Here is a 16,922-nt window from a genome sequence, read left to right as displayed (position 1 = left end):
ATGAGTGCAGTTCTACCATGGCTCCACCAGGTTCTACCATGATAGTCTATCTTCTCCAGTTTTGGAAAGCTTTAATAACTCACATTATACAACTAAATTAGTAGAATAACAGCCACTTCCTTTTTGTATAAAGGGTATTCAAATCTTTGTAAAGGTACTGAAATTTCATCTACCCATGTAAATGTGGAAATTAGAGAGTATTTTACACTTTATTTCCTCCAACTCCACTTTATGTATTTCTTCTTTAATATATATAAATACACCCCCTTTGTTTCATTAGTTGAACTAACATTGAAAGAGTAATAGTTTCTAACAAACTGGTTATGTCACCGGTAAAAATATTTCATTTACAAAAAAATAATTTAATTTATACTAATATATGAACATTGATATTGTATTGGATAGTAGAGTTCATGCAGTTATGCAGTTTTTCTACATAAGAAATTTGTGGTTGTGTCCTTGGTGGGTTTGGTATAATTCATAAAAATGTCGAGAAGGTTTTTTTTTTTATTAAAATTATTCTAAATAAAACTTATTTTGGCTAGTTTTTATTGCTATTAATATTCCCAAATGGCATAATTACCTTATCAGGGATAGAAAATGATGAAAAGTTGGAGAGTATACACTGTTAACAGTGAAGCTGGGTGATCCAGCAAACTTGGAATGGATTTATTTAAAGTTGTTTGCTATTTACTAGCTTTATTGTTAAAGTACACCCTCTACAGCCTTGGAGAGCTTTAATATATCAGGCCTTATGCCTCAAAGACACCCGATTCCCTTTTGTCTATAAAAATTACAGGCATATTTATAATGTGAATTAATATCACTGTCACCTCTGTTATACGGCCCTGTGTAACCCAATCTAGCCCCACAGAACTGTATCTGTACAACTGAGCAGAAAGAGCTCATGATATGGTTGGAGAAGAGCAGGTCGTATAACTTTGACAGGTAAAATGACTCAGCTCCGTTTTTTTTTCCTTTTTCAGTCATTAATCATCAAGTCATTCATTTTCAATATGCTGTGCCAATGTCATTATGCAGCGATGCAGAGAAAAGCACAGACGTAATACATATTACAGTGTTTTATAAATGAGTGGTGTTGAAGCAGTGGTGATGGTGATGCAGCCATACCACTGTTTATTAAATGAGCCCCTTGGTGTTTGAGTACACATATTTCATCTCAGTTGTAACTGAACAAATATTTGGACCTGTGCTGGATAGGCTGACAGCTTTTCCTAAATTTACAGACATATGCAAGCAGATCTGCAGTGACATGAGACATTTGTTTTAATAATAGTTATACTATATCATTAGATGGTACAGTTCCTTATAATTAGACTTCATATTTACAATTAGCACATTTTGTCCTCTTGCAGACAAGGTCACATAAGATTTACTTGTCACTGTTATTTTCCAATGATCACCACTGAATTTCTACTTCATAATTCAAGGTTTAATTTTATTGTCATTATATTTTTGGCATCTCATGTAATTTATTGAACATTACTTAAGCTTTGACTTGTAAGGTTTCCATGGCATAACAACATTCGCAACCCTAATTTCAAGGGCAGATTATTTCTAAGTTCCCTACTTTTTTCTAAACCTAATAATTTTTCGATTTGGCCATATGCCATGTGTATATTTAGAGCCAATTGTTTTGTTAAGATAACTAGTGCCAGTGGTGTCTACTGAATGCCAGCACATGCATTATTGCCTTCCACTACGAGAGAATTTATATGCATGGTTAGTCACAGATGAACAGACTTCTGAGTTGAAACCTACCAAAATCTTCTCTGTTATTTTGTAGATTCTTGGAAGCGTTTGACATTGATATCTACATATTATCTTTATAGCTCAGTCATCATATGCCTTGCTTGTGCCTTCGGCATTATGAATTTTTTGAGGCCAACCGAATGGTAATGTTAATGGACTTATTCTTTATATGGTAAATTCAAGAAGGTTTGGTACTTTTTATTGAAGTCATGTCAGTATTTTTTATTTAATGGCATTTGAAAGACATTGGGGGAACTTGGAAGTAGAAATTCTTACTAAGTGTCCTCTATTTTGTTAAAAAAAAAAACCACTGACCTAATATGGTTTTCCTGGAAGAATACCCCAGAGAAAAATATTGCTACTCATATTAGGGATGCAACAGTTCACATGTATGTTCCACAGTACTAATGTAATAGTGTTCTTGGAATGTAGTTTGACCTAAGGTGAGGTTTTGTGTAGATTGTTATATCAACGATGAGGTAGAGAACATTGTGTTAGAGGCTGCATTGTTCCCTCAAGACTTAGGCTACATTTTCTCATTGAGGAAACAGTAATTTAAGCAATTTAATAATTTCTACATCAAGATTACTTAAAGGAGAATGTCAAGATAGTGTTCTGTCATTAGAAGCTTAATAGAGGCTGGGCAATGCACCAATACAAAAAACATTTACCTCATTTTAATAAATACTTGTGTCTAACACAACTTTTGTTTTTACTATTTCTCATTATTCATCCATCTTTTCATTTCTTTATCCCGCCATATACAGCCTCTAATGCTATTCCTGTCTTGGGATGACAATGTTCCTCAAACAGCTCTCTAAAAACAGCAAGGTTACTCTTAGAATATGAACTCCTGCTGTGTACTACAAGCTGGTGCACTAATGCTAAGCGAGTCAGCAGGTTTCATTTTTTTTAAAATCATAATTAAGCCAACAACATTACCCGTCTCTCTCTGCACACCACCCTGTGATTGTATCAGATTTTTTAAGGGTTTAATTTAATATAATTCCCTACTGAATCCAGTGATAATGTAATTACAACAATTAAAAGTAATTAAAACAAAAGAAAATTTGTAAATTAGACACACTGAAGTCCTGCCCTTGGCTCAGCTGTGATACTACAGCATGACCTAAAGAAAGTTCTTCATTTAAAGCTTCCAAAAATATTGATGTACTGAATCCATTTTGTCAGCACTCTATAGATGGTCTAAATACGCCCTAAAATGCTTTTCAGATGTACTAAAATGTTGATAAAAGTTACTGTAGTTAATGTATTGTTCAAGGTTTAGGCTGTTTGTATTTACCTGTTATTGGTTGAGGTGACATATTAGATCATATTTAAGTTTACTTTGAAATTTTAATCAATAAAGCTGCCATTCTTATCTTGTTTCATATCTTATCTCTGCCCCACTACCTACTGGGTCATTTCCCCTGAACATGCATGGTGGGGGTTCAGAGTTTTAAGATTTTACTAGCTGCATGCCTGTTAAGTGTACTATTTCACCCCAACAGGTACATTTTTTTAAACAAAAATGAGCTAAAACCCTAAAAATCTTAAACATGTCTTCCTTTAACTGTGTTGTAAGGTAGGCATGCTTTTATCGATAAAGGGTGTTTAAATTGCTGCAGTTAGAAAAAGCAGAGCTTCTACACACAACCTACCAGAGAAATTCAATAGCTGTATTCAGCCTCCACTGCATGACTCATATTCCCTGTGTACTTGACTTTTCCTTGTGACAGAATTATTCAAATGTTCTCTTATTCTCTTCAGATGTGTAGGCTGATTATAATGTGGGCTAACATTTGGTACAGACAGAGAATGGTAATTGTGGGGGAGTCAAATGTGTTACAAAGTCACATGGCTGAATTCAAAAGCCTTTTAAACGATTGTTAGCATAACTGCTTCTGAAACGGATGCAGTTAAAAAATAAAACCAATCAATTAATTTAGCAATCATTCTATCTATCTCCATCTATCTATCTATCTATCTATCTATCTATCTATCTATCTATCATTCCCAAAGGCAGGACCTTCCGCAGACTGTTTCTGTATTTGCTGTAATGGTTATACCTAAGCTCGTAACAGTCTTGTAGGGGGTTCTGTTTATTTTTTACAATGATTATGTTTATTTACCTGTATCACCGGACCTTCCTACAGTATAAGCATGGCTAAAATTGTCATCCATAGTCGATAGTCATGTCACTAACTGTCCCTTAAAGGGGCTCGCAATCCAATGTCCCTACCATAATCATATGTCTTTAATACAGTCTAAGGTTAATTTGGGGGGAAAGCCAATTTCCCCCCGGAGGAAAACCCGGAGGAAACCCACGCAAACACGGGGAGAACCTGCAAACTCCATGCAGATAGTGTCCTGGCCAGGTACTTTCTTTCAATCCTGTTTGGACCCAATATCCTGGAAAAGTGAAGTACTTAGGGATAACTCCCCATACAACAGTTTTTGGATGGTAAAATTTGAGTTTAAAAATACATTTGGCGCACAAACTGTGTATTTCAATCCTGTTTGATTATAGAGGAATATATATTTTATTAAATATTGTGGCAGTTGCAGGGAGAGAGTGTATGGAAAAGTGGTGGGTGGATATATATATTTGTCCCAGATTTATTTCCTCTTCATTTTAAAAATCCACTCCAGGATTTGGTGTTCTCCCTGAAGTAAGTGCTCAGCCATCCTAAATAGACTGGGCTGGTCAGTCCACCAAGTCCTGCTATGGGAACCGCATCTCTGTGGTGGACTGAGGAAAGAAAAAGGTATTGTGTTGCGTAGTTTGGGGACAAACATTAGGTTGGCTAAGGGTTTCTCCAGTTTATGATGTATTTAGTCACCCATCCAGTGGCAAGGTTTTCTTTGTTTATGTTCCTATTGCTACCTTTACAATATAAATAGTGTAAGTAGCCTACTAGATTGTAAGCTCTTCCAGGCAGGGTCCTCTCCTCCTGTATTCTTTATTCTCCCCACTGTCTGTATTCATCTGTTATTTGCAACCCCTATTTAATGTACAGCACTGCGTAATATGTTGGCGCTATATAAATCCTGTTTATTAATAAAAATAATAATAAAAATAATAGCCTACACATAAACTGTTGGTGTTGGGCATACTAAGAGACTCTCAGAAGGCTAAAAACACATGCTATTTTTTAAAAGCCAAACTTGTTCTTAAAGTAAACATGACCTCCACTAATACTTTAAAAGGATGTACATATTTATTTTATATATAGACTATATGAATAAAGACTGATTAATGTATATACTGCCACCAGTAATGCTCATAGACTGAATCATATTTGTCCATAGTTCCACTTAAACGTCCAACTTAAAATTCAATTTATATCAGCTTAACCAATTCAAAAGCATCAAACAAAGGTATACACAGTGTTACAGTTTGTTTTCTTTAGAAAGATGCCACAACCAGAGAATGACCCTTGCTCTCTGTGTGCAAGGAGCACACTCTATACAGAGGTCCAACACTTCTCCTGCTGCAGCCACAGCTGGAACTGTCCAAACAGCAGAAATCATTAGCTTTGCAGAGTTATTGATCTGACTCAGCAGTAGTTTTTGGAAACGGAATGTAGACTATTGCTGCCATACAGAGAACAAGGGATATTTTCTGCAGTAAGTTGGCAGTCACTCTGTGGCTGTTTTCTAAAACCTTTTGCTTTGATGAACCCCAATGTACAGTATATAGCTAACTGAAACTGGACGTTTAATTGGGCTTTAAGAGCATTAGTCTAGTTAATATGTAGATGCAACCATATTCGCAATACAGTAGAATAAACAATTTATAAACAAAATAAGACCCTCTGAGGTGTTGGACTCAATAACAGTTGCCTCTCTTACCAACACTAGTTCTATGCCACAAATAAAGAAAGGCACAATGCTGTAAATTAAAAACAATACACAATGTGCTCAGTCTAAGAGCATTCAGACCATAAGCATTGGCTTTGGGTATAGCCTTGTTACTTTGCTAATTTGTAGTTTCTGCTTCTAAAATTGCTTCAAATCTACATTCATTAAACTGTTTATTATTAGGTATTTTTTTTTAAATTCAAAAGAAATATATTCAGTTCACAAAACATTTAAATATGGTAGTTTATATATATTTATATATTATAACTAAACATTTAAACAAATATAACTAAATCTCAAAATGAACTCCAAAAACAAAACACCTAATATGTTTACTAATACTTTACTAAAAAAAAAAAAATGTAAAACCCCTTGAAAAGTAGTGTAGGTTGAATAATGCATTACATTCTTGTATATCTATCTTTTCTATTTAGCAAATACAGTACATTTTCAACAAACATCCCAACCTCTAGCATATCAGTGATTTTTCCCAACCTTTAATATCTCTTTTGCTTTTTTCTTGGTTGTATGGGTAGCCCGTCACCTTTAAGGACCCACAATAATGTGTTTTTGCAGCAGCTCAGTTGTATTTGAAGAGCTTAGTATTTGTCAAATATTTAAGATGGTATTATTGTAGGTTTCAGTCAGCAAATCCATTTGCATTATAAACAAGGTTTTTCCTAAATATATTTAATCAGTTGGTGTTTTAATATGCAAGAACACCCTACATACAGATACACATACAAAACTACATACATCAAATAATTTATTTATTCTTATCCTATTTGTATTTTATTTGTATTGTTGGAAAAATGCAACAAGAAAAATCTAACCCTAATAACCTCACCTATATATGCCCCACCTCACAAACTAATATATAACATAAATCTCCCAAGCCTAGGTAATACCTAGGTCTATGTCACAAGAAATACTAAATGCCTTTTGCCATTCTAAGCATAACTTAACTTAAGCATAACCTAATTTAAAAGCCCCTAAATTGCTGATTGTCCTCCGGGTTACTGGTTTGCAGAAGCATGAACGTTACAGTAAAATAACTTCACATCATCTAAATCGTGCCCTAAACTTTAATCACAAATAATTTAGGACGAAAGACTCTTTAAAATATGAAGTTAAAATTTTGTTTCAATTGCAAGTGATTTGAGGCATAATTATGTAAAAGTTGTAATTTTATATATATATAATTTACACTTACCCTAAAGAACTCTTTGGTTGACCCTGAATCTAATGTTCCATATGCAATTTCTGTTTGCTTGGAAAGATCTTCTGCACTTTCAATAGGTGACACCATTCGTTCCACAGTAAGAAAGGCAGCTAAATTAGCCGTGTAAGATGAAATTATGATCAAGGTAAAGAACCACCACACACCTCCAACAATGCGACCAGACAGGGATCTAACAATAAGTATGAAAATCATGTTTAAAATATAGCCAGTCTGAACAGAATAAGATTATCAAATCAATAAAAATATAAATGAATTGGTTACTGATTTTTTTGTTGTTGCTGTCAGTTATATCAATTTTTGTTGCAATGTACTGCCTTGCAAAAAAAAAAAAACAACAAAAAGAAACAACAACATACCTGAGGAATTAATATATTAATATAAGTTATACATGAAGAAACTGGTTAAAATCATCTGAATTTTGTATTTTACAAAAGAAGCAAGCAATCTTTTTGATTTTCTGCAATTTTTAGTTTCTTAGTATTGATGAGTAGAGTTAATTAGTAGTTGCTATTATCGTTATTGGTATTCTTTAATTCAATATTATTTATTAATATAATATATATTATTAATTATATATTAAATATTATATATTATTATATATGCAACTTTGGAAACATTTGTACATCTGAGAATTAATGCCTTGCATTGGTCAGCAAAATCAAAGGTAATAAATTACATCTTTCACCTACACCCAAGGGAGAAAACCCTATTATTTTTTACTTAGGAATGGTACAGTACAGATTACCAATAACATGGATTAAAAAATTGTACTTATGTCACATACAATACCTTCTTCCATTAGATGGAACGTAAAAATTCTGATATGTACCTTTCTAACAGAACTTACATTATAAGTATTTGAATATAAATATTAGCAAAAGAAGTAACTTTGGAAATATTAATCACGTAATTTTCTTTTTACAGGATACTGAATTATCTATGGTACCAAATGGAAATGTTTACATGTTGCTTGTTGTTATGTGGAAACTGACACAATGGAATATTTATACTAACATTCCACTGCCAACTCTCTATAAGTGTAGGGAGCTATTATCAGACCTCATGGAAACAAGTTAAATATAAACATATCCCAAGTATGCCACTACATTTACTTTCTTACTTTAGTATGTCAGGTTTGTCAGTAAGCAGAATTTGAACCCAGTACACAAAGCCAACCTGTTATCAAATGCCTATTAGGTGCACAGTTAGGTCAGAATTATTAGTACAAAGTGTAAATATCCAGTTCAACAAGAACAAGAGAAATGTCCAATGGCAACAGAAAAAGATTCCTCCTGATAAAGACATGACTTTAAACTCATCAATACTAGAGTATATCTAATGGAAACTGAAAACTATTTCTAATCAATACAGTTGCAAACCTCTAAACTATAGGCTTAGTATTTATTTAAGATTTCTCAATATACATTTGGAGATGTGTGCAATTCTAGCTAACACCAAGTTATGAGAATGGAAATTGTATTTCTTTAATTTTTCTGTGTTTAGCTATACTATCCAATAGTCCCATGTAATTTGTTGCTTGGAGCTGCTTTTTGATAACCCAGTATCAAAACACAGAAGAACACCATTTTTGATGAAGTTATCCATAGTTTTCAGACATCAAACACCTTGCAACCCTTGGTGTTCTGTACATTTGAAGGCAGACTCCTGATTAGATAACTCTACATGTCAGCATTCTGTGTTACATAAAAAAACATGCCCAGTGTGTCACATTTCTCAGATTTTTTATATTATTAAAAGAAACTGATCTTTATGTATTATAGTGGATCAGAGGTGAATTTCCACTTGCTTTCCACCAGTAGTTAAAATTGTGAGCAGCAGTTTGAAGTTTTATTTCTCTTCCTGTAGTGTGATAGCAGAGGACATGGTGTATTTAATTATAGCTCATGCTGTTGTCATGGCAACTATATATTAAAACATTATTTCTGTTCACTTGGCATGGAAGTAAGAAAACGTGCACACAGCGGTGATTCACATGCATATGTTAAACTGCTTTAATGAAGAGATTTGCATTTTAGCAAGCTAATTAAATATATCATTTATGCTGTTTATTAATTTTATATACTAATTTGAATAAGCAAACAAATATAGCATGTATGAAAAATTATATACCAGTGTGCACATTTTAAACATTTAGGCTAAAACAGTCACGCTAATGACTTCACTGAGAAAAACAAACAGTATACCAATGTGTGGCACATTTATAACAGGCATTGCATTAGAAAATTTGTTTTTGTACTTGTGTTAGGTTTGCTTATGAATTAAAAGATGATGAAGCCTTTGCTATTTTTGTCTGTCAGTTATTAGATTGGGGTATTCTGCTCACATGAATAACCTAAAGCAATTGGAACACTGCACAAAAAATACATATTTAGCTCACATGCAATTAAAATCACTAAATCATTTTGTAGGTAGAAGGTGTTTATTCTTTAAAGATAAGCATTTGCATGTTTATCTATTTTTCTTGAAATAGAAAAACAACCTGACTCCCTTAAATATTTATCATCTTCTATCCTCTACTCCAGCGGTCGCCAACCTTTTGGACCTCACAGACCACAAAATTTACAGACTCTGGATGACGCATGCGCAGGGAGCCATGTGTCACTCAAAGGAGAGGAAACTTCCGCCAGAGTGACATCATGATGCCATAACCCAGCCACTCTCCCAACGCAGGCTCAGACACAACCCACCCACCGCCCTGAGCCTGCTATTCATATGGCGGACATGGTCCATGGCTCTGGCCAGTGCGGCCCCCCAGCTGGGTCCTTCTCCTGAGCTACTAGCACAAAGAACGATGTTGTAATCATAGGCCCAGTCTCAACAACCTTTCTGTAACCCTTTCACTAACTCTAACTTGCGATGTAATCCTAAAATACCCTTTCATAATGAACACTTACCCTACTGTGCTAAAGGTACCTCCACCAAAACCATCTTTAAAATCCATACATGAGTATGTCAACTGCCTCCACAGCTTACACATAAAAGGGCACTACATGGTTATTTACATCATAGTCACTAAACCTCTCTTTTCCTTTCAAATCTACCTAACCTACCTAGTTATGACATGCTGGGGAGGAGGGACAACAATAAAACAATCAGGTAAAAAAAAAAACATGTAAACATTTTAAAAAAGAGGTTGTAGTTTTTGCTTAGGATGGTCATCTTGGTAAAGGTAAGGCTTACATTCTCAAGCCAAAACCTTCATCAAGTAAATAGTGAACAGCTCAGAAATGCTTTCACAAAATCTCATTCCAATACCTAAAGACTAGTAGTCACTGCAGAACAAGACATGAATAGTCAGTAATGGGGAAAAGATCCGCTGCAAGGAGCTTACAGGCCATGCTGGTGACCAGTCTTTTTCCCTAACACTGAAAAATACTAAGCTTGGTACTAAACATTAATATATGTTAAGTTAAATATTTTGTGTTTCCTTTTATTCTTTCTACTGTTTAGGTATGATTCATGAAATCTAGTAAAACTGCTCCTATATGCACACTTTTGCACTGGCCATGCTGTAAAAGTATTTTTCCACTATGAAAGCTACAATAACTACCCATTCTCCAAACAAACACTAAGCATTGCATAGTTTGTATTGTTGTTAAATTGAATGGTTATGCAATGTGTACTTTGCCAATACATTTCAACCTATATTGAGAGAAATGAACAGGCTGTTATGTTTGACCTCTGCCTATAAAAATGCTAGTTGCCTTACTTTCATGCTGACCCAATGGCTTAAGTACCTATTATTTTTCACTTATCTGCAAGATTGCCGACAAGAAGTTCTAACTTCTCTCTTAGGCTGGGTTTACATCTATGCGCTTGCTAAAATGTGCATTGTACTGTCAAAAGGAAGTGTATGTCTTTTTTGTGTTTGAATTCACATCTCAATGCACAGAACATGGACCACAGTTTGGCCAGCAAGGTGCACAAGGGTGCCATTCAGAATGAGTTGTGCAGCAGCGCACCCACACTCGTAACAACATAGCACGGATGTAAATCAAGCTAACTGTACTTATTAATGCTAATTGTGTGTTAGTAACTAAGTGAACAGATGGCATCAACCAACATCATCCTTTATATCTATCTCATAAAAATTTCCTTTGAAGTTTTATCTTATTTAAAAAAAATATTGCATAGATTATTTCAATGCCTGTATAAATTACCTCTGTGAGCTTAGTAACTTAATAACTTAAACCATATACATTTTTAAATAAGTCTGATGATGCTTTTACCTAATGTTTTACATTTGTATTATTCAGGAATGCTCTTTATAATTTGTATCCTAAGCAAATAAATATAAAAAAATGTGGAATCTTACCTCTAAAAGCTGAAGAACTGAACTACAGCAGATAACATAACATGACACTGATTTGTTTTTTTGTACACATGACATGACAGCATGATAATAGCAAGTGTATCTACCTCCAGAAGAAACTTTGCAGTGCAATTAATTTTTATGTACCCTAATGATGCTATTGATTTTTATATTTGTATTCTTGATAGGTTTTTTATATGCAAAATCAGTTAATTAAAGAGTCAAGTGTAAATTGCACAGCACATGAGCGACAAATCCATTCTATTCATTTTTTAATCCCTTCACAATTTATTTTAGCCATGAGAGCTGGGCACGTTAGACTGGGACTGCAGCAAAAACAAGGTACTCCTCCCAGCAGGCATACATTTATTGGAACCCTGTGCATTTCTGTAGTCTTTACATGGTGCTTATACTTTTGTTGAGAAAACACATAGGAAAATAATATATTTAACTTTAATTTTAGGATCTTTTTTCAGAATTCTAACATTAAAACAATTAGTGTGTCATACTGCACATTTTTTTATTTCTCAAGCACAGTTATTTATTCTATATATGCACCATGACATTCACCTTAGACCAAAAATGCACTAAATAGAAAGATATGAGTCACCAACCTTGGCGAAATATCGCATCCTTGTCGCATAAAGGCACCAAGGGAAAACCATAGACTATTAAATATCCCAAACTCATTAGGTGACTCATTACTTTGAGTTTCTCTTCCGTCTTCAAACTCCTCAGTATGCCATTCGTACGGACTAAATCTGCTGACCAGGAATAAAACTACACTGACCCCAATGTAAGCAAACACTATGCACATCCAGATCTCATATGCTAAAGGATCGAGAAAGGAAAACACTCCTGGTTTTGACTTCTGAGGCTTCTTGATCATAATCGAGATTCCCAAGCTCATGAAAGGTTTGGAGAAGTCAATTACTTCTTCTCTCACCAGTGTAATTGTTAATGGAGCTATTGCAATATCAGCTTTCTGGAAAACAAAAAAATGTACAATATAAATATTTATCATTTTTTTTCAGTTTTAAATTAGAAAGTAGAACTGGTAGTCAAGTTATCTTTTACCTGACACAAGTAAATATTTTTATGCTATAATAACAGAACAACAATTATTCAGGACATTCAATAGCTATATACCATGTAAAAAATAAAATATATATAATAGTAGGTTTAAAAGCATGCCTAAACTGAAGGCCAGGGCAGCAACACAGCAAAATAATTTATTAACAGGCAGGTGCATTAAAAACATTCATTTATAAAAAGAAATTGTGCAAAAAAAAATCCTCTTCTAAAATTAGGTCATGTGATCCTTCTGTCCTACTTCCTATGCGTAAAGCTCCATCTACTACACGTCCACTTGACCCAATCCCCTCTGATCTACTCCGTGCCCATTCCTCCACCCTTAATAATAATAATAATAATAATAAAGTTGCATTCTAGAACTAAGGCTATGTACACACGTACAATGGTTCCTGTCTGATTTTAGCTTAGGGCTGATTTCGGACGAGAATCTTGCATGTGTACAGCACTTGTCTTCCATCATTCGAAAAGACCGTACTGGCGGATTCATCGTTCTCCCCTTCCCTCTCCATAGAGCAGAACGGTGCTGTATGTACAGCCAACGTTCATGCATCATGCAGTCGTTAGTCGTTGGAAAGGATCTTTCACTATCCTTTCCGACGACAATTTTTGTGCGTGTGTATGTAGCCTCAGCCTGTGGAGGCTCAAACTAGTAGCATATGGAGTAGTTATATGAAAATTATATGATACTGAAGGCTGCTCTATTAAATACTGAAAATGAATGAAATTAGTATGCTCTATGCTATTAATCACTTTTTTTGGTGGTGAGAAAAAAAAAGAGAGAGGCATCAAAGTCACTGTAACTGTAAAGTGATGCTTCAGTTGCTTTTATTTGCAATGTCACTATATTGATGGCATCAATGAACTGTGATGAACTATATCTCAACTAAACTGTTAACCACACATTGAGACTGGAATTTAGTGCCTTATATATCAAGAATGTTGGCTGCAGAACAATGTTGTTAAGCAAAGACACTTTGTTTAACAGTAAGGATTGCAAAAAAATGTGCATTCTCTTTCACTTTATGTACAAAGGCAGTAACATATAATGATACCAGAAAGATTATTATTTATAACAGTAGTTACACACACAGGTGGTATAGGTGAAGAAGTTGCAAATCCTAGCATCTTGTGGTATGTCAGTTGTTCTGAATAACTGTGTACTAGTATATACAGTACCATACATATATATAACTACATATATAGTGTATAACATGTTAGCATTCAGGAATCACACAAAGCTTTTGTATGAAAATGTGCTAACAAGAAACAAGACCATTTCTTGTTACACCAAGCAATCAATCAGCTTCAATCTGTCATCTGTTAAAAATCAAATCATGGCATTTAGATAAGGGCTATGGGCATTAAGCAATTTTCTTGTTAGCACACTTTTCATACAAAAGCCCCATAACTTGTACAAAATACAAAATAATACCTTAAATACAAAAATGGCACCCCTCAGTCATACCAACATTCCTGATATACAGCAAGAGACAAATATACAGCTTTGCGCTCCTTTGTTTCCGTGAGATTTATGGAAACTAAAATATTATGTCAAGCATATAAATCCTTCAATAAATACCACTGTTCATTCTTTCAGACTTAAATGACGTCATATTTCAAGGTGAAAATGGTGACAAAAAAAATTATGATTCATGTCAGAAACAAAAAAAGAAAATAGCTTTGTGGTTTGCGAGTAATTTTAAAGCTTGACCGCAGGAAAATGGTTCCACATCTCCCCAGGTGTTATGTGAAGTACCTTTATCAAACAACTTAAACATGAAATGTGATTCTTTTTTTACTGTCTCAAGACACCCCAAGGGCATTGCTATATAATCATCAGCTACATTGTAGCATTAGGCAGCTTTAGATAAATATATATATATATGTGTGTGTATTAAACTTACTTCCAAAAAAAATATTTTTCATATATTTAATTTGTGTGTATTAAACCTACTAAAAAATTTTTTCATATACCTCTGAGGCCAAAATACATCATGCGCAATTTTTCAAACAATTTTAGACAGGACTATAAAATAATGGCTTTGCCATACAATGTACATGTAAAAGTTAGTGCTCTTTGAAGTTCTTTATTATAATGTTTAAAAAACAAGCTGCATAGTACTTACCCCATAAACTAATTCTCCAACCATTCCATTCCATATTTTTGTTTCTGCATCTCTTGCTCCATATTTACCATCAGCAACTATTGTTAGCTTGTACTTAAATCCACAGTGCCTGGCAATCTCAGTTGCCAGGTCAACACAATATCCTTCATAACGATCATTTCCTTCAAACTGATCTGCATTTTTCTTAAACATCACATATGGGGCTTCCTAAAAATATAACAATTATTACCTAACATGAGCTGAACATTTTCGTTAACAGTAATTTGATGGTAAAATAAAATAACATTTGCAGACAATCTTTTGGCTATTAGGATAAACCACACAATCTTAGTTTTAGACAGGTGTAAAATATAGTTGGGATTTATATAGTAGTACAAAAAATAGGTTATGGTTAATGGTTTATATGAATGCCATTACTATCTTCCTTTTTGAAAACTTTTGATTATAAATAGATTCCACTTATCCTAGTGCACCATACCATAATACATAGACATGTTTAAAACGTGATTATCCCCTCAAGTATAACATAATACACATCAATACATCTCAGCCATTTTTTTACTACTCAATTCCTAGCTTCCATTCTACGAATATTTTACCTACACTACACTCTAAAAGAAATCGGACACACAGTAAAGTTTGATACAGAATAGAGGTAGTTGATATAGAGCATTAAACATGAGAGTACTAGGGTCATAGAGCTTTAGGTATACCTAATATATCATCTTGTGCACCATGGCCTGCTGCATGTAAATCCAACCTTTATCTTGGTCTTGATCTTTCCCAACAAGTAAGGTTCTACATACCCTACTAGTAATTTAAAACCTATTTAAATCAGATAACTTATTTTGAATATCTAATTTAAATATGTAGGAAACTAATGTACCAACTAACCAATGAATAAAATATAATTATACTGCTAAACTGAGATTGTGGTTGTACTCATGTCCAATTTTTTACCTGAATATTCCAAATTTCTGTAAACAGAACTGCTAGATAACCAAACCATCTATAATGCTGTCCTTAGGCCAGCTCACAAATTGTAAAGGTCAAGTATTATCATAAATTATGATCTATTTTAAAAAGCCCCTACCATATGGAAATTTCCCATGATACCAATTTTAATTGTCTTGCATTAGTGCAGAAACACCACTTCTACAGCTTATTTGCTAAATGTTCTACTATTGTGAGTCATTGAGGAAATATCATGCTTGTCCCTGAAGATGTGTTTGCCATTTACATTTTGGTAGCTGTCTATGCATGGATAAATGTGTATGCATCATAAATGCGTCCTCATATTTTTTTTTCTTTATTCTTTATTTACATTTTTTTAAGTAGAACAAAACAAACAAATACAGCAATGATCAGGAAAATATTACAAGATATTACAATCTAGCATTTAAAGATTATGTAATTTTTGAAAAAGTCATTACAAACAGACAAATGAAATATCTATTAATGAGAATAACCACTGTACCCTAACTGTAGCCTTGTTCAGTCTTTTATATGTCAAAATTTTTTTTAATTTGTTCTAAGTCTCACATAGGACTGTATTATCTAAACAGGGAATAAGACATATCCTCAAACATTCCCTTTTAGGAATCTCCCAAGTTTGTGTGTTTTACTAGCAGTAACTGATTCCCACCAAGAAATGTTTGAGGGAACGTCAGTTTCCCTGTTTTATAAATAAAGCACATACTGTCATTTTAATTTATTATATACGGTTTAAGTATATACCCTACTGCCAGTCACTTAAGGTCTAAATTATATGTGTGAGAATTTAAAGAATGGATGTAAGAAAAAATAGAAGTTTAAAGCAAGGCTGCAGGCAAAATGTACCCCAATAATGAATGAACAAGGTTGTGAGTAGATGCATTACAATAATCGTTTTATACTTAGGCTATAGCTCAAATGTACTAAAACTCAAATTGTTGCTCAATCAGAAACAATAAGGTCATATGAAACATGAAAAGTATAGACAGCTGTCTCTTACATGTTAAAACCACAAATACCTTCTAATAAAAATATAAATTTCTGGCAGATGCTCTATTGTTCTAAAGTTTATAGGCAATAGAATGACAATGTTTAGATGTCAGAACATTTCAGAACCTCTTCTCTAAATTGGTTTTATTATTGTATATTTTTTGGTAGTGTAAATTAGTCTTAGATGAACATTTTATTGGGTAAAACTGGTTTTAGAAGTAAATTCGTTAATGGCAAAATTTCAGGTTACAACTCCAAATGGTTTACATTAGGTAGGAGAACAAGGCAGGGATGTCCATCCACATCACTACTATTTGCACTCACAATAGGGCCCTTAGCTATTGCCCTAAGACATTTTGTGAATGTATGAGTATATCTTAAGGAGGACTTATAAATATAAATTAAATATGTATGCAGATGATGTTTTGTTTTTGCTGTTGTAACCAGCCCTACTACCTCTTTCCCTAACCTGCTGTCTGTCCTAGGTATTTCAATAAACTTTTAG

At 33.8% G+C, this 16,922-nt stretch overlaps 1 protein-coding gene across 5 annotated transcripts in view; it reads right to left on the bottom strand.

Moving 5' to 3' along the window:
- Positions 1 to 16,922, bottom strand: part of GRIA2 (glutamate ionotropic receptor AMPA type subunit 2) — a 96,808-nt gene that overhangs the window by 13,561 nt on the left and 66,325 nt on the right. For all 5 annotated transcript variants that reach the window (XR_011919948.1, XM_072405973.1, XM_072405972.1 and 2 more), the window contains exons 10-12: positions 14,435 to 14,641; positions 11,828 to 12,198; positions 6,851 to 7,049 (exon numbers count right to left, since the gene is read on the bottom strand). Coding sequence is in view for 4 of the 5 variants with exons in the window: in XM_072405973.1 (XP_072262074.1) it covers positions 6,851 to 7,049; positions 11,828 to 12,198; positions 14,435 to 14,641 (777 nt within the window). In the remaining variant the exon portion in view is untranslated. The remainder of the gene's footprint in view (positions 1 to 6,850; positions 7,050 to 11,827; positions 12,199 to 14,434; positions 14,642 to 16,922) is intronic.

The sequence above is a fragment of the Pyxicephalus adspersus genome, chromosome 3 (assembly GCF_032062135.1).
Source record: "Pyxicephalus adspersus chromosome 3, UCB_Pads_2.0, whole genome shotgun sequence".
Taxonomy (NCBI): Eukaryota; Metazoa; Chordata; class Amphibia; order Anura; family Pyxicephalidae; genus Pyxicephalus; species Pyxicephalus adspersus.
The sequence above is the reverse complement of the archived record's forward strand: the minus strand, read 5'-3'. Positions and strand labels throughout refer to the sequence as shown.